This window comes from Globicephala melas, chromosome 1, assembly GCF_963455315.2.
Source record: "Globicephala melas chromosome 1, mGloMel1.2, whole genome shotgun sequence".
NCBI lineage: Eukaryota > Metazoa > Chordata > Mammalia > Artiodactyla > Delphinidae > Globicephala > Globicephala melas.
In genome coordinates, this window is record NC_083314.1 from 61,515,947 (window position 1) to 61,542,925 (window position 26,979).

Below are 26,979 nucleotides of genomic sequence, written 5' to 3' on the forward strand. Positions count from 1 at the left end.
TCAGATGATTATAATGTGTCAATGTAGGTTCATCAACTGTAACAAATGCACCACTCTGCTGGGAGATGTCCATAAGGGGAGAGGCTGTGCATGGATGGGGGCAGGTGATACAAGGGAAGTTTTTTTTGTTTTGTTTTGTTTTGTTTTTTTGCGGTACGCAAGCCTCTCACTGCTGTGGCCTCTCCTGTTGCGGAGCACAGGCTCTGGACGCGCAGGCCCAGAGGCCATGGCTCACGGGCCCCGCCGCTCCGTGGCAGGTAGGATCCTCCCGGACCGGGGCACGAACCCATGTCCCCTGCATCGGCAGCCGGACTCTCAACAACTGCGCCACCAGGGAAGCCCAAGGGAAGTTTTTCAAAAGGAAAAAAGTAAAGAAAGTAAATGTATAGCATTTTATTTATTGCCTTAAGTTTAAAGCACTTTTACATATGATATTAAATTTAGAAAACTGCTTTACGTTAAATTATTATGTAATTTATAGCTGATAAAGCAGTTTGCTTTTTTTCTGTGCTTGAGAGAGTGGCTTCCGTCCACTGCTTGGAAGGAAAGAGAATATTTTATTTTTTAATCCCCTTCATTCACAATGGATTAGCTAGGTGGAGGATCTCTGTCTAGGAGAGACCGGTTGACCAGGAACGGAGGTATTAGCTGCTATAGATTTATTGGTTAGAATTAGCAGAAGGAAGGGCTGGCAGTGGAGGTGGGAAGAGAAAAGGGAGGGTTCCCTAGTCTTGGTTTTACCTGCTTGGGAGCAAGGTAGTGAGGGTGGAAAGATCAGCCCTTTCCCGGGTGTGAGTCCAGCGATGTGGGCTCACTGTGTAAGCCACTGGACTTAATTGAAGGAAGGCAGCTCTAAGACAGCCCTGCTGGGTTACTAGGAGGCTGACTTGGAGGAGTCTTTGCATTAAACTGATTGATAGTCTCTCCGTGTCTGGGAGAGGTGTTTTGGCTTCATGTCAGAGCTCTCATCAGATGGGCCTGCGCTGTGAGAGGTTTGAAAAACGGTTCGGATGAAAAAATTGACTCTTTAATAATAAATTATAATGATGCTTTGTATTTATAGCGCATCATTCAACTGAGGGAGCTCTAAGTTCTTTATGGATATTAACTTACCTTTCACACAATAGAGAAAAGATAATTTTGTCAATTCAGTATTTTTGTTTTTTGTTTTTTTTTTTCTTTTACGGGGGAAGAGGTAGCTATTACAGGGATGTTTTCCTGTATTAATCTGGAGGCAAGAAGTCTTCCTTTTTTTTTTTTTTTGCTGGAAATCTTTTCTTATTGGATATCACATAAGTTAAAAATGAATAGTGATGCCTAAAATGTGTGTGTATGTGCATTTATATGTCTATGTGGTTGTAGTATCTATATAAATATTTAATGTTTATGGTCTAAGCCTTCTCCCTCAGTTGTCATGAGCTAGAATTTATTAGTTACTGAACAGGGGGGCTATTATTATTTGCTTTTGCACCTAAATGATTTAAAAGTCAATTATGAATTGGCTAAGGGGATTGGAGAACTATGCCATGTAATGTGGCCTCAGCAATTTCGATTTGCTACCAAATGTCTGGAATGAGGAAGTGTCTGGGGTGGGAAATAGTCCACAGACATACCATATGGGTATTAAACCAACCAGCCAGAGGCCTTAGGTCACTGGGATATAGCAACTCTGCTGAGTTTCATCTGGCTGGGTTAGGAGGCGGGGCCAGAGGGTGCTAGGGCATATACAGGCAGACCCATAAATCTAGGAATAAAGCAGAACCCCAGGACTGGCCAAAACAATGACCGAAAACCAGGCAAGCCCACAGAGACGCTGGTCACAACAAGCCAGCCCTCAACACTTAGGTCTGTACTCTACGCCCCTAGTGACAATTAGAGCAAGCGCCAACCGGCTCTAGGGTCCCCTGGGAAGGGAATGTAAACATTTCCTGCATTTCCTATTTATCTGCAAAGTGCCAGTCTCCTGAGTCACTAAGGCAGAGAAGCAGGATGGAAGGCAGTAATAACCCAATGCAACAGAATTATTTGTCGAATGGAAAATTCCCCTAAGGAATTCAGGTCCTTTGAACATTCCAAATGGGAGGTGGGAGTTTTCCGGTGGTAAACAGAGGTGGCAAATAGGTGATTCACACACTGGGTCCCTCCACTGGGGACTTTATGGCTTTGTGTTTGCATGAAGGGATGCTGAAAATCAGATTATGTTTATCTCAGAATTAGCCAGGAGCAAAGGGCAAAACTTTCTTAACAGGCTTGGAGTCCACAGTGAATTTTAAAAAGCGAGCGTGCACCACAGTGAGCATTCATCATAAATCTTCGGTTGCCTCTGGGTTCTGGCCTGGATGCTAAAAAGGATGAAGTACTTTTGGAACAAGAGCCAGGCCTTCTGATGCCTTTGTATGTTAACTAGCTAATCAAGGTGCTCCAGACTGTCTGGCTCTTGCTATCCAGTTATTACTCAGTTGGTTTAACAGTCCCCACCCTTGAACATTGAAATTGCTGCTCGGCGTATATATATGTATGCGAGTGTATATGTGTATACATGGGTACATATGTGTGTATATATATGTATGTGTATGTATACATATACATGCACATGCATATATTTTCCCTCATAAATGAATAAATGAAACTGAATTACACTTTATTTTCAGTATCTAGGTGACCCTTAAAACTGAGGGGAAAAGGGGATTGGACAGGCAGGGCAGGGAAATGATTATTTTGTAGGTCAACTGTAAATGAAAATTTCCCCCAAAACATTAGTTCCAAATTCTAATATTAAAAAAAGTCTAAAGTAGTACAACATAAAGATGGACTTAAATTTTTTTTTTTTTTTTTTTTGCGGTACACGGGCCTCTCACTGTTGGGGCCCCTCCCGTTGCGGAGCACAGGCTCCGGACACGCAGGCTCAGTGGCCATGGCTCACGGGCCCAGCCGCTCCGTGGCAGGCATGTGGGATCTTCCCGGACCGGGGCATGAACCTGCGTCCCCTGCATCAGCAGGCGGACTCTCAACCACTGCGCCACCAGGGAAACCCCTGGACTTAAATTTAATACACAAAACCATGTAGCGCCTTGGGTCAGTCCAAAGACAAACTGATTTTTTTTTTCCCCTAAAGGCGGTCAAAGTTAACCTCGCAAATGGTCAGAAAAATATGAAGAAGGAGGGTTCTTTTCTTTGTTCATTTGTTTGATTTGAGGTTCTCTAAGTGAAGTGATTGGTACCAGTCGTGAGATCTGTGCTGAGCTGCAAACCCCAAAGCTGCAACCTGAGCCCCCAGTGAAGTTAATTAAGTTTGAGTCTTGGGCTGGTTGATGCCAGAATCAATCTAACGTGTTGTCAGCAGGCTAAGCCAGAAGAGCAGAGCTCCAACGAGGAATTTCTATGCAGTAAATATCACTTAAATTCCACTCAAAGTTGGAGCTGGTGTCAAAGTCCAAGAAAGCAATATTCCCTGGCAACTGCTGTCAGGAGTGTGTTTGTGCCTGGCTACGTATCATCTGAACACTCAAATTAGCAGAGAAGAAGGATAGTGAGTTAATATCATCCAGCTGACTGCTCAAAGAACTGCTTTAACGGTAGCCAGAGAAATGTGGAGAGGGCACAACCAGTCATCAATGACCTCCAAATGACTAGATGCTCATAATTTTCTGGCAGCCTGGGCTAGATAAATAATTCCTGCTGTGAAATAAATAAATTCCCTGAAATATTTCAGGGAAACCAATGCCATCACTTCCCGGTTGCTCAGCTACAAGGAGCTGGAGAAACACTGTAGGAGGAGTAGAGGAAAGGGGGCAGGGAATCTACCCACTGGTAGATGTCTATCTCACTGCCTGCTTGTTTATGAGGGGCTGGTGAGCCCAGCGAGGTTGGCGTGGTGGGGGGAGTAGGAGGTCTTCCAAGACCTCTGAATATGAGGGTTGTAAACATATTCCGCCTCTGGACAGGTCTTTGGAAGGGAAGGAAGGAGGCTGGGAGAGAAGGAAGGAAGGAAGGAAGGAAGGAGGGACAGGAGAGAGGGACAGAGGGAGGGAGGGATGAAGGAAGGAGGGAAGAGGATATATGGAAAGGGAGATTGGAGATGGGAGGTAGAAGGAGAGAAAAGAGAAAGGCAAGAGACAGTGATATCAATTAAAACAGGAAATCAACAAAAGATCAGAAGAGAGAGAGCAAGAGGGAGAGAAGGATAGAGGGAGAGAGAGAAAAGAGAAAGGAATGAATACTAGGTAGCTCTAAAGTGATAGGGCACCTTTTTTTTTTTTACAGAACACACACTGCAGATAAATACTGCAATCTTCAAACTTTTTCAGTAATGGTATTTCTCTTATTCTTCCCCTTTGCTTTGTTCTTACATTAATTTAAAAATATTTGCTTTTAAAACACAGACAGTTGACGTTTGGGGTTAGTGCTGTCACCCTCCGTTTCCAGTGGTTTGAAGGTAGAACAACTACAGGCGAAATTCTTCCCCTTCTTCTCCAACTTCCTTCACTTACCCAGCTTCCTGCTTGCCCGACTTTCTTTCTGCTTTCAGAAAAGGGATGAGGGGCTGAGAAAATTAGCTTTGGGGAGTTCGAGGTATTTGGGTTCTTAACTGCTTCAGGAGCCAGCACCCTTGCCCAAAGGAGAGACCGCCAGTCCTGAGCCTGAGAGCCACTTCTCCCAGGGAGTTTGCTAACAGGACTATTTCCAAGCCATTCTTGAGGGGAGCCACACCAAGAGACGTTCAGAACTAAAGCTAAATTCCTCCTCCCCTGAAGAAGAACAGGGGTGTTTAGGAACCCTCACACCCCACGCAGCAGGGAGGCAGCCCGTGTATTTGGCGCTGTTTGTGAAAAGCCAGTCCCAAACACAGGCTGCGGAAATAAATCAGCTGCCTTCCGGGCACAGCACAAATTGAGCATGCAGAAAAACTGTTACTTCATCCTTGTGTGGTTGCAATCCTGGGGTGATTTTGTTCAAGGAGACTGGCATCTGCCAGGGGGAAATAATTATAAACTTATTATTTCCGTTTATAAATTAAGCTTCTCAAAGGAAGGGAATGTAAAAACAGTTTTATTACTGCCCAGTGAAAAGACAATTGCTATTGGCCACAACTGGCACATTCTGGGGAAAAACAACGCACAACCAAACACACGACATAGTCAACTACAGGGGTTTCTTTTTGAGGCAGTTATAAAAGGCCTGTGTCTTATTAGCAGTGTCAGGATTTCTGGGGGTGTCTTGCTGTCCCACGGAATGAGAAGGCCGTCTCCAGGGTGGTGTCCTTCTTAAGTCAGAAAACAAAACATTAAAAACAAACACACAAACAAGCAAACAAACCTTTTCTTTTTCACCATTACTCTGACCATCCCCCTTTAAGTTTGTAGGACATAGTACTCCTGGAAAAAGAAACTTCTTTAGCTGAAATGAATCACTGGTTTTAATTCTGGCAATAGGGTGACATTCTCCTTTTTTAATTTAATTTAATTTTATTTTATTTTTGGCTGCTTCAGGTCTTTGTTGCGGGATCTTCATTGTGGCATACAGCTTCTTTCGCTGCAGCATGCGGGCTTCTAATTGTAGCACAGGGGCTCCAGAGTGCATGGACTCTGTAGTTTGTGGCACGCAGCCTCTCTAATTGAGGCCCGTGGGCTCAGTGGTTGTGGTGTGTGGGCTTAGTAGCCCCACGGTATGTGGAATCTTAGTTCGCCGACCAGGGATTGAATCCTTGTCCTCTGCATTGGAAGGCAGACTCTTAACCACTGGACCACCAGCGAAGTCCCTGGCATTCTCCTTAATTTAATAATTTTAGGAAATAAATTGATGTAGATTCAGATCAAATTTCAACCACTCATTTCAATGGGGTCTATTTTTTTAAGTTTAAAAGTTTGATGTTGTTCCAAAAAATAGTGACTCTTTGAACTTGATGTTCAACGAATAACTTAGTGCAATTTCAAGTTCCCACTAAATTGGAGGCTAAACTGCAGGCTCAAGAGAAAAGAGATGCAAGTTACAAACCTAGATTCTAAATATCCCAGCAGACTATCTCCGTGAAACTGACTTTTTTGGTGTGTGTGTGTGTGTGTGTGTGTGTGTGTGTGTGTGTCAATAAGTGTATGTGTGTTACCCTCCCTTTCCTGCTCTCCTTTAAAAAAATAAATGATGACTTTTTCAGGTCTCTGCTTCCAGGTATGAAGGGCTTTGGCCATTTGAAGTCAGATGAGAGGCAGGAAGGCGCGATACTAATTGGGTGCATCCTGGTGTGCTAATAGAAAGGGCAGGCAGTGTGACTGCGGGTTTCTGAGTTTGCTGTCTGTACCTGGCCTTTCTGGGGATTGAGAAAGGCTTGCTGGCCTCAGGTCATAGGTTACACTGCAGACTTGACTGCCGTTCCCTGGATGATTCCTGTACCAGAGTGGACAGTGTGGCCTCTATGCTAACCAGCCCAGAGTAGCTCATGCTCAGTGGTCACACAGGAAAGCTGCACACAGACACTAGGAAGGATTGCCAGGATGGCCGGGTGACTGCCCGTCCTCCAGAAAGTTGGATCAAGCAAATGGAGCAGTCCCCAAGTCCTTAGGGCCAGGGCTGCTGGCAACACGTCACGCAATTCTGTGTGAGGCGACAGGGAATGATGGCACCTTGGGAAGGGACCATTTGATGAAAGATGAAAGGTGGAGAGGTGACAGAGAAATAAAAGCCTGGTGGGGAGAATCAAGGGGAATGCAGGGAGGAGACCACTGAGAGAAAAACCAGAGGGAAGAGGTATATCAGCCTGAGGATAGGATGACACAGGAGAGGGGAAGCAGGAGGAAGGCTGGAAGGGCTTCAGCCCCACAAGCATGGTGATCAGACCTTTCCACGGGGAAGAGGCTTGGCCTGGCTGCCTTCTACTTGCTGGTCACATTCTTCTGACAGAGAGAACCTAGGCTGGGAAATGGCCCAGGTGTCTCTTCTCTGTAAATGGGTCTGGAGGACCCCGGCAAACCTCTCCCAGCAGGGGCTTGGCCCCGGCCCAAAGGAATATTTCACCTCCCTTCCTGGTTTGGACACTTCTGAGAGGCAGGGCACGCCCTCTCCCATGGGCTCTTGTGCGTATAGACCCACTCATTGCACATGCAGACACTCCCAGGTCCTGATCCAGGGCGCACCGTCTGTGTGTTTGGATACCCAAGGGACACCATTTTTTCCAGCATTGCCACCCGTTGCTAAGGTTTTGTTCCCTAAACCACACTGGTCCAGCCGCACAGTCAGACTCAGTGCCTGGCACACACAGGCCTCTCCTGTGAGCTGTGTTTTGCGACGGGTTCCAGGAATGCTGGCCTGTGACCCCAGAGCAACCCAAACCCCAGCCTGTCCTCATCCTGGGATGTGAGAGGGGAATGCCAGTCCCTGAGTTGGATGAGCAGACAGATGTGCTCCTATCTGCCTTCTGGGCTTGAAGAGATCCAGGCGGGGAGAGGACCAGGGCTCGGCTCTGACCAGCCTGTGATGGAGACAAGCTCCGTGTGATTTCTACCATGCTAAATGTCCCCTTTCCTCCTGTGGGCTTCTACTACTCTGTGAATTGGCTGGAACTAGGCTTTAACTCCAGGATCCCATCAGCTACCTACCTCCTGTTGGTATGTGTATGAAGAATGCAGAATAATTTAGATATTCATTGACTTAAAGTGTATCTAAGGGGGGATGGGCACCACGATGGGGAGGAGACTAATAAAAGGCATCAAAAATGTATTTTCTCTTATTTCAAAATTGTATATTCTTATATAATATACTATAGAACTTGGAAAATAGGGAAAGGCATAAAAAAGATTTAAATCACCCATAATTTTTTTTTTTGAGGTACGCGGGCCTCTCACTGTTGTGGCCTCTCCCGTTGCGGAGCACAGGCTCCTGACGCGCAGGCTCAGCGGCCATGGCTCACGGGCCCAGCCGCTCCATGGCATGTGGGATCTTTCTGGACCGGGGCACGAACCCATGTCCCCTGCATCGGCAGGCTGACTCTCAACCACTGCGCCACCAGGGAAGCCCTAAATCACCCATAATTTCACAAAACAGAGATGAAGCCACTGTTGACAGTTTGCTCTGTTTTCTTCCGTTTGCTTTTCTATAGTGATATCTGCATTTCTGTCTATATGCTTATAAATCTAGATTTAGAATCAAGTAGGAAGGGCCATAGCGTGCTGCAGGAGCCCCATGGGCTCTGGTAGTAGATCTCATTGATTCCTGGCAGTCCTGGTGAGACGTCCTGAGGACCCAAACTATGGAGTAATTGAGAAAGCAAGAGAGGAGGTGACATCCCAGGTTCCCCCCATCCTGCCCCGCGTACCCACACCGGTACCTCCACCGGAGAGGAGGGAGGGCAGAGGCTGACTTGGAAGCCACAGGGTGAACTCCCTCTCATGGGAGAGAGCCACCATCAGAGGTGGCAGCCCACGTTTGCGCGCGTCCCCAGTGCAGCAGCTGCAGGGGCGGCAGGCTTTGTGGGGCCTTTGATCCATGAGAACAAAGTACGTCACAGGCGAGTGCTTGCGGAGCGTGGGCAGAGCACACAAGGGTTGCCAAAGTGACAAACACACCTCCAGGAAAGCCTTCCAGCTCTGGCTGTGCTTCAATCCAGGCAGCAGACCCCCTCTATCTCACGTAGGACCTGCATAGGAAGCTTGGGAATGCACGTGGCCCTTCCGCCTGGTGCTCCCAGCTCTGACTCAGCTCCAGCTCACAGGAGCTCAGAAATAAGTCGCCCGAGGGCTCCTCGGGACTAGTCGGCAGCCCCTCGAGGTGAGAAGCTGGGCCCTTCCTGTACCTTGCTGCATACAGGGGCAGATTTTTCTGATACCCACTCACGTTTCTTTTGGACAGCTGAGACATAAAGCTCTTAGTCTTTATCTTATTTTTCTTGTCAAAGCTTTCGGGGATTAGAGAGAGACAGTTGAAAACACAGGAATGAGGGCGGGAGCTCACTCTGGGCTCAGCTCCAGAGCAGGGATTGGGGTGAATCCCAGCTGAATTTATCATTTATTCATTTGTCGAACACTTAGGATCACCTACTTTGTGCTGGCACTCGCTAAGGATTGCAAAGAAAGAAATATAAAGAAGAATATAATATATTCCAGATCTTGTGGAGTTTAATTTTTAACAGGGACAGACCTGTCATCAAATAATTAGTGAAAATGTGTCAAAAGCTAGAGTCTGATAAGTCTGAAACATTACCATAAACTTATTTTAAAACATAATGTTAGCCACATTTTGAAACAATACACTCCACAGGATCTACTTCAACCTCCAGACAACTTATCAGGGAATTCTTCTAAGTTTAAAGCAATGAGTGCAATTGTCAATGTGAAAAAAACACAAGAAATACACTACAGAGTGTCCAAAAAGCTTGGAAACCCTGACGAAGTACTGTATTTCTTGTACCTTTTAAAAACAAGATTAACAATTGGATCTATTTCTTTAATTTAGAAGTATTTCACCTGAACAGGTATCTGAAGGTTGAAGGAGAACATATTGAATGTAATTTTTGAAAATGTAACTGATATTCTGTTTGACAATAAATTTACCTCATGATTCCTGATTTTTCGGGCACCTGTAGATTAGAAACAGGTGCCCGTGGCAGGGAGATTAGTTCTGCCTAAAGGAAGCACAGAAGTTTTCCCAGAGGAGGTAACATTTGATCTGAGCCTTGAAAGATGAGTAAAAGTTTTGTTAAGCTGAAGAATTTAGTGGAAGGATGAGCTGGGCAGGCTTGCTGGAAGCTGTTGGCTGGCCCTCCCAGAAGGCTTATCCTTTCTGGGTGAACCTCGGCCTGTTGTTTGCTCAGGTGGCAGTAGGATGCTGCCCTGGGTGGCAGTCCTGCCTGGCAGGGCCTGGGCCTGTCCACAGCCTGGAACCCACCCGTGAGAAAAGGCCCTGGCAGTCTTCCTCCCTCGGAGGCTCTGGGGCTGCAGCATCCCACCCTACTCACTTATGCTTATGCCAAGGCCATGCACGCAGGGACACCAGGGAAGGTGGAGGGCATTTTGGGAATCTGACACTTTGTGACGTCTGCTCATTAAGAAATCTTAAGTAGTTTTCTTCCTGATGACTAGCTTGAACACTGGATCACAGCCAGCAGGAACCACAGAGATTGTTATATAAACACCCTTATTCTGGAGGCGAAGAAACCAGGGGTGAAGTAACTTCCCTGAGGTTGCATACTTTGGGTCATAGCATTAGCCCAGGCTCCCATAAAAACGGTCTTTCAGGCCTCTTCCAACTCATAGGTTCTTTGAAATGTAGGGGGCAAAATTCATTCGTTTTATACATTAATGGCCATCAATCAATCAATCAGCCTCTTAATCATCCAAACAATTATGTAATGACTGAGTGCCAGTGATGTCTACCACTAGGCTTCCTACAGTGGTAGAATCTAAAGAACTAGAAGCCAGGCTCTTTCTTTGCCCTTGAGCATCGTGCAATCTAGTTGAGTAGGAAAGAACCCCTTAGACACAATGAGAGCAACAAAGTGCGCTTGGTGCTAAAAAATCATTAAAGCAATGGAAGTTGGTGTAGGCTGGAGCTCTAGGAGAAGGAAGCCTTAGGGGAAGGGGAGAGCTGAGAAGGGCTTGGAGAGGATTACTAGAGGGAAGGAGAAAGGCAGATCCGGGTGGAGAGCTGTGGGAAGCATTTGGGAAAGCTCGCGAGTGCCTGTTTATATACAAGCCTACGCTCACTCCTGCACTCTCCCAGGCTCCCTGCTTCACCTCACAGTGGTTTTCATCTTCTGGGATTGGTAGGTGGTTTTGCCCCTTCTCCATCCAGGATAAATCAGTGGAGAAATAGAGGGGTGAGATGCCAGCTCCGTTTCGGCTGCAACATTATTTCTCCTTCGCTGGTCATTCTGGTATGTTTGGAAAATTGGACTTGTTCTCTGGCCAGCTAACGCTGCAATAGGAAGTAAAGCATGCTTCAGGGTGCCCAGGCCCCCCCATCCTATTTCCACACAGTCCTGAGCAAACCACTCAGAGTCCCTAAATTGCTCAGAGCAGCTGTGGCTCTGGTACCAGGAGCAAAGGCCAATGTTAAGACAGTGCTGATGCGGTGTGAGATGCCCACCCCAGCTCCTGACGCCACCCAGGCTGGTGTCTCACTGCAGCTGTTCAGAGCCTCCCAAGACACAGGTGGAAGCAAGGGCTTCCCGGGGCAGGCCCCAGAACTCAGCAAGCTGGTCCTCAGCAAATGACTGGATGTGAAAAAACCGGAGCCAGAAGGAGAAAAAGAAATTATGGGACTGTCCTTGTTAGTATATTTTAAACAAAGCAGAACTCCAGGCAGCCATGTTAGGGACGGCATGATGTCCACGTGAGATCACACATCAACACGATGAAATGTGGGGAATGAACACAAGACGGACCTGCCATGTCGGGGCTGTAATCCCTTGAATTCCTCTGACAAAAGTGACCGAGTGTGGAGGCACTGGTCGCTGTTGGGTTGCTCTGTGTCTACGACAGGGAGCCTTGGGGCTGCCTTCCTTCAAGGAGCAGCCTATCTGCAAATGCTAGGTCGGGGTGGATGCATTCATAGAATCTTCCAGACCCAACCAACCCAGAAGGCAGTGGTGCCGGCAGTGAAGCGTACAAGAGAACATGGAGCAGCATGTTAAAATGCAGATCCCTGGACCCTCCTTTAGAGACTCTAATTCAGCCACTCTGGGGCGGTGCTGACACCGGCCCCAGACCAACCTGGCAAGCACTGCTGAGGGCTTTGGCTCTGCTGCCAGTCAAGAGGTGTAAAGCAGCCCCTCTTCACCCAGGAACTAGCTCATCTGACTTTTTCGGTCCTTCGCAGTCAAAATTCTCTGCGTTGGTATTTTTCATAACACCCTGTTACGCGACCTGGTTCGTTCAAGCCAGAGGAAACCAGGAGAAGCCGACGGGGGTTATCTTCTGGGTCACTCCCCTCCCCACCGTGGCCCCTCACTCCCGGGGTGGGTGAGAGAGAACACAGCCCAGACACGGCCAGTCCCCGTGCGCCCAGGAGCTCCACAGAGAGCTGCCCCATCAGAGGGGCAGATGAACTCCAGGGCTCGCTTTCTGCTGGGCGTGAGCACCGGGAAGGCCCTGACACTGAGTGTTAAGGGCTCCAAAACGAAAGCAGCCGCGGATTCTGAGAGCGGCGGCTTTGACATTTGGAGTCCCCCTGTGTGAGAACAGAGAGACCCCTGTGCCTCCTCCTGGCTCTCTGAGAAGGGGAAGTAGCGCTGGTGGGACTGAGGCTCTCCGCGGGGGAGGTTTATGTCTCCAGAAGGGCCTTCGGATGGGAAGGCAGCGGCGTGTCCTCAGGGCCGTGCGGTGGACACGTGTGGGCGTGTGCCGGGACGCACAGAGCCAGGCCTTCTCCCGGTCACTCTCTGTTCCTCCCCGCTCCCCATGCAGGCCCCAGGGCCTGCCTCTCCGGGGGGACCCCTGGACAGATCTCCCTGGCGTCTGGGAGGTAGCCCCTCAGGCCCCAGCCCCCGAGCCGGCACGGATCCAGCCACCCCCGAGCGCTCCCAGCCCCAGGCCGACGTCCCCGCAGAGGCGGTGGGGCTGGGGAAGGGACCGCAAGCGGGGGCGGGCGCATGAGCGTGTGTGAACAGCTCAAGTTCAGACGGGAGATCTCGGGCGATAACCCAGGCCCTGGATGGCGCCGCTCGACAGGAAACCTCGAGCGAGGAGACAGCTGTGGGCCGAGGGGAGGAGCTACTGCTCCCGTAACCGCACTGCGAGGCGGTGGGAGCCGGGAGCCCGCCCTGGCCGCGTGGGGAGGAAGGGTCCCAGAGCCCTGCCCTGCGCCCAGGGTTCCTCTCCCTCTGGGGAATTCGGTTGGTGACTTGGGGTGCGGTCTGGCACACCTGGGCTTTGGCTGTGGTTGGACAGAAGAGGCCAGCCTCGGAGTGCACTGGGTGGGTGGGCTGTGACAGCCTAGGCAGGACCCACCTCTGTCGGACGTGGGTGGCCAGGGCCCAGGGGTGTGAGCACGACTACCTCTAGAGAAGCCCCGGAAGCCAACCCCTGCTTCTCCCGTCCCCTTTCAAGGGGGACCTCCCCACGTGGAACAGTGAGCTTGGCCTCAGAAAGCGCAAGCTTGCCTCTTTAAAATACCGGGGAGTTGCTTACCCCATAAAGTACTTGTGTCTGATTTCCAATCGAAATAGCATGTCCTCCCCAAATCTCGGAGAAGCTGAAGCTTGATGCAGCGGGAAGCTGCTCAGCGGGGCCTCATCCTGGGATTCACCCCCAGCCTGCCACAGTGTAGCAAGAGAAGCCCATCACAGGGTCTACAAAGGTGGAGGAGGCATGGCCCCGGATTCAGGGAGCCCTCAGCTGGAGGGGGCATCAGTCAGACAGATAGATACACAGGTTTCTGTTGTGGGTGCTGTCGGAGCCCCGAGGGGGTACCCTCAGTCGCCTGGGGCCAGCAGGATGGTTTCCAGAGGGCAGATGAGGGCTGCAGGGATGGCCCCTCTGCCTCCCTTCTGTCCTATGGTCTTCCTTGGGTTGTTCAGGCAGCTCAGCTCCTGATGCCCAGAAACCTGCTTGGCTTCCTGGGTACCCGACTCCCAGGGAGCAGTGGTATGGCTGGAGCGAGGCCGTGGGTCCGAGGTGCTTTCACCTGGCTGGGCTGGTGCTCATGTCAGGGATGGGGCAAGGAGGGACTTGCGTGTGAAAACATCTCTTTTCTGCAGCACTGGATAATAATAGCAACAATAACGATTGTGCTATTCATTAGCAGTAATGGTTTTGATGTTCATGCATAAATGTATTAAAATTTCCCCAAATGCCACTAGAGTGAAAATTTCTGTATATTTGAAATACTTCCAAATGCCAGCAAGTCATCACTGGAAACGTACTGAGACACAGCCAAGTTCGAGGTGCTTTGCTAGATGGACGAGTCCCTGTCCCTCCACTTTCTGTTTGTTTAGAACTGTGCCGCACACACCTGGTTTGACTTAAGGGTTCACGTTATTTGTTTTTGTTTGGGTCGTTTAATATTATAAGTGTAATATACTATCATAGAATTTCAAAGAGCACAAAAAGCTGCAAAATAGAAAATAAGTAAAATTTTCCGGACATCCTCCTCCACTCATTCCTCTCCAGAGTTAACCATGGAAAATATATTTTGTGTATGTAGCTATCCAGATATATAGATAGGTAGATAGATAGATATAGATACGTTTTTACTGTGGTAAGTTATAAATGATATAAAATTACCATTCAACCATTTATAAGTGTACGATTCAGTGGCGTGAAGTACATTCCCAATGCTGTGCAGCCATCATCACTATCTGTTTCCAGAACTTTCTTTTCTTTTTTTACTGTCTTATAGACTTTTTATTTTTTAAAGAAATTACACACTTAATAGTAATAATAATTAATAATGCACTAGTTTTGGTGTGTAGTTCTTTGAATTTTAAAATTTGGGTAGATTCATGTAACCATGATCACAAACAGGATACAGAGCAATTTCCCTCCCCAACTTCCTTCTGTATTTTAGAGTTTTATATATTCAGGATTCAATCCTCTTTTATGTGTGTGATTCAAAAACATTTTCTCCCAGCTAGTGGCTTCTCCTCAAACAAAGGGAATATACTTAACAAATTATGTGCAAAAACTTGTACACTGAAAAGCACAAACCGTGTTTACAGAAACGAGTTCTAAATGGAGAGATTCATCATAATCACGAATGTTTCCAGAACTTTTTCATCATCCCAAGCAGAAACTCCATCCAGATACGTTTTTATGTCTGTATCAGTATACATATGCAGCCTACATAATATACCTCTTGTTTTTTATACACAAATATTAAACACACCATTCCAGAGCTTGCCTTTCATCTAATTATCCTGAAGATCTTTCCACAGCAGCACACACAGAACTATCTGTTGTGTTTGTTTTTTTGAACTACTATACATGAATACACCAAAATTTATTTATCTGGTTTCTGGCTGGTGGACGTTTACCTTGTTTTTCTTCTTTTTTTTTTTCTTTTTTCTGCTCCTGCAGATAATGTTGCAATAAATATCTTTGTGCATATATCTCTGGATACTGTGAGGGCTTATCTGCAGAATAAATTCTCAGAGAAATGGCAAAATCCTGCTTGGAACTTTTACATGAGGGTTTTGCTCTAGAGTGGATTTCGTTTAAATGGTGCTAACGTTCAAGAGCATAATGACAGGGCTGTGTGCTGTGTGCTGTGTGAAAGAACAAAGGCCTGGTAAGACATGGCCTCTCTTCCAGGCTCTGCTCCACGGGCACCTTGGGACCTCAGGAGAGTCACTTCACCTCCTTGACCTTCAGACTCTTTATCTGCAAAGTGGAGCACATAAGATCTGCCTGGCTTCACTTCACTTCACTCTTGTTAGGATCAAATGAATCAAGAACGTAAAAGAGTTCTGTAACTGTAAAGTGTAGAGCAAATGTTTGGTATGACCACAGTTGTTATAGTGTCAATCCCTGGAGTCAACCGGGAAAGCCACGGGTCCAAGCTGGCAGCAAGAGGGAAGAATGAGTCCTTCTTTCTCCCTCTCTCTCTCGATAGGTATAGATATACATGTATATGTATACATACATGCATATATGTATATATACACCTATACGTATATATTTCTGTGTGTGTGTGAGTGTGTGTATATCTTGCTTATAACTGTGCCTGGTACAGAGCAAATGCTGTCCACTAAAATGAGAGACTTGTCCGTGGGCCTTGAGGGGCTGCTGGGAAGGTGGAATGAGTGGAAAGAACTGAAACGTGAACTCTGTTCACCAAGGGAGATCACTGCCTGTCATTGTTTTACTCCCAGAGCATTGATGAGGGCGTCGTCTCCCTGGGGTCTCCTCAGCGCCCGTGCATCTCTCCTAATGGGAAGATCCGCTTACGTGCTCACCGCCCTACTCAGCTGTGAGGCTAGATCTGTGTCTACTTGCTCCCCACTGCCTAGCACAGTGCCTGCACCTTCTGCTAATAACGATGGCCTATCACGGTGTTTTGAGTACTTACTATGTATCAGGCACTGTGCTAGGTTCTTGATTACATGCAATATGCCCCCTCCTTACAGTGACTCAGAAGTTAGGAATTATGATGGCTGTTTTCCGAGAAGGAAACTGTATTAGTCTGCTAGAGCTGCCGTAACAAAGTACCACAGACTTAGTGGCTTAAACAACAGACATTAATTTTCTCACAGTTCTGGAGGCTGGAAAGTCTGAGCTTAAGGTGTCAGCAGGATTGGTTTCTTCTAAGGGCCTCTCTCCTCGGCTTGTAGGTGGCCGTCTTCTCTCTGTATCTTCACGTGGTCTTCCCTCTGTGCGTGCCTGTGTCCTAATCGCCTCTTCTTATAAGAACACCAGTCATAATGGATTAGCGCCACCCTCATTTTAACTTACTTTCCTCTTTAAAGACCCTATCTTCAAATACAATCACTTTCTGAGGTACTGGGGGTTAGGGCTTCAGCATACGAATTTTGAGGGGACACAATACAGCCATAACAGAAACAAAGGCTTGGTGGTCATAAGTGTAATGAATGATGAGCGAGCAAAAATGAATGGACTTGCATCCATCCCTTCAGCAGAAATAAACCACTCTCTGCGTGGAAACCATAGCTTCGTTTATGGGACAAGGGCAGAAAAAGATAAAGTAACTACATTCGGGTGGATGAAGGCAAATCACGGAGGACCTCACAGAGCAGGCTGGCCCCCTGGGAGTGCAGCCAGGATCTTAGGCCCATCCTGCAGCTCACCTGTCTTGCATCTCCAGCCAACCCAATGGCCCAAGGCAACTGTGAACCCAATTGGCTTCAATATTTTTCTTTTAAATTTTATTCATGTTTTTGAAATTACAAAAATAATGTGTATTTGTTGTAAAAAGAGAAAACCCTGCAATTGCTCATCTCATGAAGAGTAAAATCCACTGACCAAAGAGGTTCTAACTAATGCCCCCCCCCCTCTTGTCACCTTCTAACCTCATCTTCTAGCACTATCCCTCTTCCATGCCACCCTGGCCACACCCACTTCCTTTCTGTTCAGCCACACCAGGCTTGGGGTCACCACAGGACCTTTGTACCTGCTGTCCCTCTGCCAGGAGTGCCCTTCCTCCCCAAACCCTCACAGCTGTGATCTTCTAACCAGCTATGAAAAACGGGATCCATCTCTTTGTCATTTTGTACTTTTATTTATCTGACCAGTAGTGAGATTGAGTGTCTTTTTAGATGCTTATAAGCAATTTATTTTTCCTCCTCTGAGAATTGCCTACTTTTATATCTTTAGCTGATTTTTCTCTTGGACCAGTTGTCTTAGCTTTCATTTTTCAAAGTATTACTGACTAAATTCTAAACCTATAAAAAGCTTTAGGAATGAAGCGGTTCATCACAGAATGTTTTACAATGGTGAAAAATTGGAAACAAATGGCCATCCATTGGGGAATGGTTAAATAAACAGTGGAAGGATTATGACGCAACCTTTAAAAAGAATATTCAGTAAAACTATAAAGTAACATGAAATATGAATATGTGAAATAACATGGAAATATAATTTTAAATTATAACACTAACTGAAAAAATGTTTTTTTCAGGGAAAATTTTTTTATGTAGGATGATTACAATTTATAAATAACAAACACTTTGGAAGGCAATCTGCCATCATGTTAATAGTAGCTGTGTTTGAACGTGGTATTACGGGTGATTTTGATTTTTTTCTACTTTCCTGCACTTTTATAATGAGTAGATTTACTTGAAAATAAAAAGTGATCACAGAAAAAAATTTTAAATTATTGCACCAACATAACAAATTTAACGGAAATAAAAATAGAGAAAGGGAGATACTTACTCATAGCCCTGTTACTTCTATGAAATCAAACAGCTCCCTTTTTGCCCCATTCCCTTAGAATCCTTGCCTATGGGGAAATAATTTGTAGATGATTGTGACCAGATGATTAGCTTTACAATGAAACATGAATATTTGAAATGCAACACTGAGGAGGGAGTTGAGGAGACTGGCAAATTAAAGCGATTAGCAATAAATTACATGGTACTGATAAATGACATAGACTTGTTCTGCAGGTCAAGGTGATTAGGATGCCTCCAAGTGGGTCAGCCTCTCTGGGCATTGACCAGTGTGGGTCCTGGCCTCACATTTTTTTTTTTTTTTTGTGGTACGCGGGCCTCTCACTGTTGCGGCCTCTCCCGTTGCGGAGCACAGGCTCCGGACGCGCAGGCTCAGTGGCCATGGCTCACGGGCCCAGCCGCTCCGCTGGCATGTGGGATCCTCCCGGACCGGGGCATGAACCCGTGTCCCCTGCATCGGCAGGTGGACTCTCAACCACTGCGCCAACAGGGAAGACCCCTGACCTCACATTTGACAGCAGGTCAGCTGTACCTGTTAACCCCCTAGGCCTTTCAGCCCCTTGTCTCCTCCAAGAAAGAAGGTCATTTGTAAACTCAGGACATCAACTACTAACGTGGATCCTTTGAGAAGGAAGGTCTCCACAGCCTGGTGAGGATCCCTTCTCCCCATCCCTGAAGACCAGTAAGTGGTCCAAGGGTATTACCAAATGGTGGTTAGGACTCTGGACCACATGGTGTCTGGATTATGGATTCAAACAGGCCTGGGTTCAACCCTGGCTCTAGACCTGAGGCACGTTATTAAACCTCTCCAAGTCTCAGGCTTCCCAGCTGTAAAATCATAGTTGCTGTAAGGATCAAATCAGAAAACTCACACATGCTTCCTGGCACAAAATAAATCTTCAGCTAGTGGTTATAACTATTACCCTGTGTGTCTAGCCTATATTTTTCCTGCTGCAGTGAAAGTTAGCTGCTCAGTGAAAGAGAGCAACTCCCCAGGCCCTCCCCTGGGTGCCTATGAGGCTGCGGTCGACAGGCTGAGCATCACACCCAGCAGAGGTACCCCCTTTGCTCTGCCACTGCCTTCCTGAAAACACATGACTTCCTGTTTTCTAAATTCTTAGCCTGCAATGTCATCACCGATTGTGTCTGAGTCTGGAGATGGGGCTGGGCAGCAGCAGGACCCTGGGCTCAAGGTTGGAGATGCAAAAGGAGATCAGGAGTCTTGGAAGCTGCTCCTACCTGAATCATAGGCTATTAGTATTGATGCCATTAGCTCCTATGTAGTGAGAGCTTACCAGCCCGTCCCCTTTACCTCACCCACCCTGGGAGGTAGCTATGATTATCCCGTGTTCACACAGCTAGTTAAGCAGCAGAGCCAGGTCTCAAGTTGTCTACCTTCAAAGGATTAACTCTTGCTGTGATGCTAAAGTGCTTCGTATGAAGGCAGAGACAAGCTGGTCATGGGTGGGATTTTAAAGGTCCTATAGACGTGGGAGAATCTGTGTGCTTTGTGCTTCTGGAGGCAGAACTAAGACCAAAGTTGTTTTTTAAAAGCTCCGAAAATTTGAGCTCTTCACCAGTAATTGATGGGTGGTGAGCTCCTGGTCACCTGAGCTATTCAAGCAGAGGCTGGAGGTATTAGAGAAGAAACTCCTACTAAAGGTAGGAAGCTCTCTGAATGAGAGAAACCCCAGACGCACCGGGATAAAGTGGAGAGACTTTGCATCAGACGGAATTTGGGAACTTTCTAGCTGAGTGATCTTTTTGAGACTGAATTTCCTCCTCTGAATAGAACTGGCAGTCATTCTGCCCATATCATACAGAGTTGTTCTGGGGATTAAACCCGGTAACACAAGGACAGAGTTCTCTAAACTGGACACAGTGCAAATGTAAGTTACCTCGTTATCATCTGGTGAAGCCAGGAGTTCTCGGGATAGCCACACACTATTGAGCTCCTGTTTTATACCAAGTACTTTATACATATGCATTGTCTGGTTTTATCATATACCCTGAAAGGTGGGTCGTTCCATCTTGAGCTGGGGAAGCTGACCAGGTTCCGTCCCCAACCTTGGCCTGATGGGACATGACGGGGTGGGAAGTCCTGGTCCACTCCTGCTGCTGCTTGTACTTTCAGAGCCTCTGTCGTGGCAAAGAAGTTCACCTGAGACCCCTGGGCTCAGCACGTGCCACCAGGCAGGGCGCTTTCTCCACACACTGTTACTCATTGCATCTGCATAACTATCCTGTGAAGTCAGTCTTATTATTAAAACCCCTTTTGCAGATGGAGGAATTGAAGCTCAGAGTGGTTAAGAGAGCTGTCCCCAACCACAAAGCCAGTAAGAAGCAGATTCAGAATTTAAATCTTAGCCTTTCTGGCTCTGAGGCTTATGTTCTTTCCTCTTCTCAAGTGGCCTCATATGTATTAGGTGAGAAGGGGAAATAAGCAAGTGAAACCAAAATGCATCATCTGTGCTTTCCAGGGCTTGTCGGGGAGGGAGACACGATGTGAAAAGTTCACAAACTGCTGTGACAGTGTCAAAAGCCAGCAAACAGTAAGGGCTGTGAATTCAGAGCTAGGCGAAAACTCTGTGTCCTACACCTAAAGGTGAGGTGCACCTGAGGCAGAAGGGTTAGACAAGTACCTGGAATTGGGAGACTCAATAATCCCATCCAGCTCTGCTGCTAATCTGCAGGTGTCCTCAGCGGAGGTACTTTGTTCCTCTGGTCTCAGTTTATCAACCTGTGAAATAATAGCACCCTGCCTACCTTCTGGGCTCTCATGAGAATCAAACTTGATCAGATACAGGAAGTCATTTTAAAAGTACAGCTTGGGGTTCAAATGGGAGGTATCCTTATAAGTTGGATGTGAGGGAGTTCAGCAGATGCTCTGCTCCTAAAAAGGACTTGCTGGAGGGGGAGATGGGTACCAGTGTGTGTCTGCAGCTTCGGGCTACAGCAGGGCCAGGTTGATTAAGTCCTGTTCTCTCTGTTCACGGAAGCTTCCAGTCTGCCTGAGAGACAGAAAAACAACACAATTCAAATACATCTCACCCAGAGAAACCAGACCCTGTAAGGGCAGGTGTCTCCTCCAGGCTGCCTTCTGGGGCCCCAGAATCTTCCTGTTAGTGGTCAGTGCCATGAAACTTTCTGAACGCAGGGCTCTTATGAAGATGACAAAAGGGTGTATAGAGGTGGCTGGGCTCACTGTCACTAATAAGACTCATAACGATTTTGATGGCAATGAACGTATGGACAGATACGCTGTGATCTGACTCCGGTTTCCCCTGGAGTCTCACAGGGCGTGTCCCAGGCATCCTGTGTCAACCAAAAAATAATGCAGGAGGCTGCAAATAAGGGAGGAGTTTATTTGGGGTCTTAAGTACTGAAATTTGGGAGACACAGATTCGGGTAACCCTGAAAGAGTGTTCAGAGGAAGAGAAAGCATCAGGGACTTAGAAAGACGAACAGCCACCAGGCCGTTAAGAGTTGCCTGGAGAGAAGTGTGATTGATTCTGACATGAGTTGGAAATTATTTGTCCTTCAGGAATCTCAAGTTGTTCTAGAGTGCGGGTTCCATAAGTAGATAGACGGCCATGTGTTATTTTAGGGTAAGGGTCCAAAAAGTGTCTTGAGTTTCTGGCAGGTGTTCTGGATGACATCATCAGGTCAAAAGGTCAGATTCCATCCAGGCTGAGACGTGCATAAGTCACATTTTCTTAATGGTCTCCTGGCTCCATTTTAGAGAGCTCTCTTGGCAATGCTGACACAATTTTGATTTTCCTTTCACACCTGCTACCTGGCAGGAAGTCTCCAGCTTATCACGCTGTCGGCCCACTTCACCAGTGCCTACTTGATGGGTGACAGTGTGATGACACGGGGGCTGGGAAACACCTGGAATCCAGGTTCCCGGTTCAGCCAGGCCCTGGCCAACTGGAGCGGCCCCATGTTTGTGGTGGGGATTGCAGTGAGCGTGCTAGCAGGCAGTCTTCTGGCTCTGAGCAAACACAAGCTGCAGGCTGGATCCCCTTTTGTCCCCAGTGTTCTAATCTCAGATCCACTGCGGGAAGTACCTGAGTATGCAGGGCCAAGCTCTTCTGAAGCTCCAGCCTGCTTTTTCTCCAGGTGACATTAGGGTCGTGCTTTGCCCTGGAGTAACTGGAATCACCTTTAAATCGCCTGTCTCAGCCTGGCCACCTGGCGTGAGGCCTGATCCTGGAGCACCTGTAAGACCACTCCAACCCTGCAGCACCTAGATGTGTTCCAGCCCAGCTGGGCTTCAGTTTCCGTATTTGCCATGTGTCTGTCCGGACGCGGGGGTCCAGGGAGCCTGGGGCTGTGGCCCGTGGATTGGGTCACCCGTTGCACCTGGGTAATGTGGACTGGGGCTGGGGAATTGGGGAAGGATTCCCTTACTCAGCTTTGCTGAGTCTGCCTGCAGGGGCCCACGGAGTGGCTTGTGGAGGCCCAGGTTGGATGGGAAAAGGACCATGGAGTCAGGTTCCACCCCCAGCTCTCACCCTGCAGCTCAGCTGGGAGCATCGCTGTCCTGCTTTGTAAATAGGGTCTCCTGCTTTGTCAATAGGGCGAGATCCCCTTTCACAAGGTCACCATCATGTCCAGGCCTGGGCTAGGAGGCTACTGCTAGGTTTTGACCCTTTCTTCCTCAAATAAATGTATTGGTGGTGATTTGGGAAAAAAAAATCACGGTGATAACAATGGCTGATGTATGGAGCACTTATTACCTGCCAGGTCCTGCACCCCGTGATAATTATCTTAATTAAGCTTCACCATCACCTAATGAGACAGGTAATATTACTATCCCCATTTTACAGATGAGGAAACTGAGACTTAGAGAAGTTCAATAATACACAGTTCAGAAGTACACAAAAATGACAGTGCATGTGAGTCTTTAATTTTGTTCTTTGTCTCTGTTTGGCATGGAATTTATACTTGTTATAGGGTATGGCTGTATCACTGTGGAAGGCTGCACCCGAGTGACACTGCAGCTCTGAATCTCAACCCTGCTGTGCACTGGCCCATGCTCATGCCCAGGCCCTACCCCAGACCAATTAAATGAGAACCTGGGGGCATAAGGGAGTGGGCTAATTCTAATATGCAGCCAGGATTGAGAGCGAGAACGCTCAATCAGTATCTGGGTACTTGTTCAAGTGCTGGGGTTCTCTGGGGTGCTGTGGACTTGGGACAGGGAATGGGAAGCGTGAAGTAAAACAGCTTCTCCACTTGTCTAGGAAAACAGCCACCATATAACCCCATTAAATACCTCTCTTTGGGACCGAATGTGGTGGGGATAGAAACAGCGTGACAAATGGCTCACGGAAGGAGGCGAACAGGTCTCTGCTTTGGAGATGGTGGGGGGCTGGGAAGAAGCTGGAACCGGGAGTGTCCGTGGCTCCTGCCTTTGAGTTGTCATTTTGGAAAGCTGCCTGCTGTTCAAGGGAAGCCCCTCCACCCTGGGTGTGGCCTCATGAGCTAAGCCATAAGCTCCATGAGAGCAGGGACTCAGAAGACCCTACCCAAATGCTAGACATCATTAGCCTTATGGAGGAAATTTACAAAAACACCTACCGATACATTCTCTCATTTGATTCTCACCACACCCTCAAGATAGACATGATTATCCACCATTTTACACATGGTGAAACTGAGGCCCAGAGAGGTAAGGGGACTTGCCCAAGACCACACAGCTACTTAGTGGCAGGGGAAGGACTAGAACACATCTGATACCCAATCCAGGGCTCTTTCTATTTCAATATCCCCTGACATCAAGCAAAAGGCCAATAAATATTTAATTAGTCACGTGATTGAATTAGGTCCTGGGTCCCCTCAGGGAGCTTCCTGGATGACCACTGCCTTCCTCAGTCCCATTCCTCCCTGCATGGGCACAGCTGGACTAGGCAGAGGGAAGCTTCCTACCCTGGGAAGCGTGTGGCTATTAATACCCTTTCCTCCACCAAACCACACACAGCACACCTGTCTTTGGTCATAAAATCATGCTGCTCTTTGAAAAGGAAGAAAGAAAGAAAACCTTTTTCTATTACTTATCTCTGGGGAGGTGCCCAATCCCCTCCCCCACTGCACTGGCTCTGCACAACACCAAGAAATATTTCTTCTGGTTTGTTATAAATTTACTGTCCGGTAATTTTTCTCTTCTCATTTTATGTGACAGGCAACTGAGCGATTGTCTCCCAACCCTTTTTCTGAATCTCAACCACCCCCATAAATTGCCGCTGTCACCTCCTCTCCAGTCCTAAAAGGAAAAACACCCCAGCTTTGGTGGCCTTTGCTGGGGGCTGGCTTGTCTCCTCGAGGACTTCGGACACCCACCCTTGGTCAGCAGGGGCTTCCGGCACTGCCTCAGGGCCGGAAGGCAGGCCAACCTCGTGTAGGGGGCCTGGCATCTTCCCTGAAAATTCCATAGATCTAATGAATGTCTTCCCTGTGCTCTGTGCTCTGATGCTGGGGGTGAAGGAAGAGGCAAGCATGAAGATGCGGCCATTGTTCTCCAGCACTTACTCCAGCCTAGATGGAGGGGAATTTCATAATCCATCAATCCATCAGCACACTGAATTCTCACTAGGGGCTGTGATGGCGGAACCTGAGTCCCCTTCCAGCAGCTGAGTGGAGCGGGTGGTGCTAGCAATGGTAGGCGGGGAAGAGGAACCAGCCCCAGCAAAGGCAGGTGGGTAGAGCAGGAGGGGCAGTGTGGGGAGAAGGCGTGCTGAGGCCTGGACCTGAGCTGCTAAGTCAGGGCTGGACTTTGCTCAGGAAGACTGGCTCGTGGATGGTTTCTGAGAAGGGGCTATGGGAAGTTTACAAAGAGATCAGCTGCCCGGCGCCAGGAGGGCCCCAGAGTTAGGGAAGGAGTAAAAGGTTTGAGGACAGAGGGAGTCACGAGGTGGAGGTGGGGACTCTGGAGCAGGCTTGCATCACCTGCTCCCAGGGCTTGTGGCAGAAGCACGTGGGGGAGAGGAGAGGAGACATGCTGCCTGGGCTGTCCTGGGCTGCTTCTCATTTGCTGTGTGCGTGCTCCTGGCGAAAACTGAGTTTCTCTGTGCCTCCGTGTGTCCGTGTGGGGCTGTTGGGAGGATCTGACAAGTTACTACATCAAAGCGGTGTCCGGCACCGAGTAAACACTAAAGAAATGTTACAGTTTTCACCCTGGTCAACAGAAGAGGCAGCTGAAATAGGGTAAATAACCTGCCCCAAGTCACAAAACTAGTAAGGATGAGACCTTGTTCCAGTGCACGTTATCCCGTTCCCGTAGCCCCGACGTAGTCCTGCAGGCGGCCATGGGAGGGCGCCCCGGGCCCGGGAGAGACTGTGGCCGCGGGACCGCTGCTTCTCTGATACCAGGCAGGGGCGGAGTGAGACGCCTACTACGCCCCGTTTTACACCTGAGTTGCTGCACACATACCTGGTAGGAAGAACAGTGTCTCCTCACTCATAGTGCAGTGAGCTTTCAAGTAGAAATGCTAACTTTTATTTAACCAGAATATTTACCGTACCTCTTTCCCCAACTCCATTGTACTCCAGTTTGCATAGGACAGTTTGACCAAGGTTGTTATGGCAGTAGGGATTAGGGGCCCCTTGGTAATTTGGGGTGGCTTCCGGAATGCATGGTTCAGATGGGGCTTACACCCAGCTGGGCTCCCGTGCCGTGAGGCAGCCGCCCTGTGCACAGTGGACAATTTCACCTTCCATTCACCTTCCTGCCTTTCAGGCTTTGTGGCCCTACCGGGTGCCATGTCCACTGTTGGGGCAGGTTAGGTTTTCCCAGGGGCTGGTCCAAGGTGGGGAGAGAGGTTGTGCAGGTGGGGTATGGAGAGTGGGCCTAGCACCCTGTCGTGGTTTCCTTGACCCTTCAGGGGACCCCTGCCCCCCCGCCCCCGGGGGTTGTGAGGGCATGTTCCGTCACCTGAGCCTGACTGACCAATCTCATCTCTCAACACAGCGGCACAGAGCTTCGGCCTGCTCGATCCTAAACTATGCTACCTGTTGGATGGGATCCTCTTCATCTATGGTGTCATTGTCACTGCCCTGTTCCTGAGAGCGAAGGTGGGTACCACTGGGTTCTGGGGGGAGGGCATGGGCTCCCCAGCTCGGTGGATGTTCAGAGGGCCTTGGTGCTGGAAAGTCTCAAGCGTGGGTGGTACCTGAGTCTTGGTGTACATGGGCAAAGGGACCAGCCAAGTGTGCCCACTGCGGGGGGGTGGGGAAGGGGGGGATGTCTGGCTGAGTGGGACAGAGTGGGATGGTGAGTCTAGTGCTGGCCCCTTAGTGAGGAGACGTAGAGATGTGTGAACATCAAAGCGTCCCAGGGCAGGGTTTCTGATGGCAGGAAAGGGGGTTATGCTTCAGGCAGTGAAGAGCAGGGAGGTGGGGAATCTCTTTCCAGATTCTGCTGTCCAACTTCTGACCCATGCTCGGTCAGCCTTTTCTCTTCAAACCTGTTTGCTTATCAGTACGAAGGAGGGTTGGCCCAGAGCCTGGGTTTTCACTTAGTGCCCTGCAGACCCTGCATTTCTTGGAGGGGCTGGGACTGGGGGTGGCCGTGGCATGGGCAGAGGGTGGAAGGACTTCCTGAACGGAGGCCTCAGTCGTTATGACTTCCGTGCCTCAACCCATTTCTCTTTTGGATTTTGGACTTTGCAAAAGATTTTATTATAAGAAATAGTGTCTTATGGATTTTCTTAAGTTTGAGCAACGCTGCCCTAAATGATCTCTCAGGTGGTTCCCAATGCTCTGAATCTGCAAAACCGCGCAGTTTCAGCTGAGGCGCATGAACTGAAAACAGATCGAGGCCATGCGCCCGGGGCAGGTCCTCAGGACACACAGTGCCACACGGAAAGCACCCTGCTGCAGAGGTCAAGTTAGAAGGTGGGACCTTGCACAGCCACCACCCTCGTCGAGGTGTCCTCCGAGCCCCTGAGAGGAAGGGGCCTGGAGAACCTCCCGGAACCCAGGGGGCGCGGCCCGCGAGCCCGGCGCTTCTGCGCACGCGCGAGGGCGAGGGCCAAGGACCGGAAGCTGCGGCTAGTGCCGCGGGCCCGTGCGGTGGCTACGCTTGACCTCCGGGAGGTGTAAGGACAGTTGAGCTCAGAAAAGAAGCTGCCGCGCCACCGGCTCCC

The 26,979-nt window shown here is 48.5% G+C and overlaps 1 protein-coding gene across 1 annotated transcript in view; it reads left to right on the forward strand.

Annotated features, from left to right (window-relative positions):
* Positions 1-26,979, forward strand: part of CD247 (CD247 molecule) — a 78,188-nt gene that overhangs the window by 44,853 nt on the left and 6,356 nt on the right. The window contains exon 2 of the mRNA XM_030875573.3: positions 25,803-25,906. Coding sequence (XP_030731433.1) covers positions 25,803-25,906 — 104 coding nt within the window. The remainder of the gene's footprint in view (positions 1-25,802; positions 25,907-26,979) is intronic.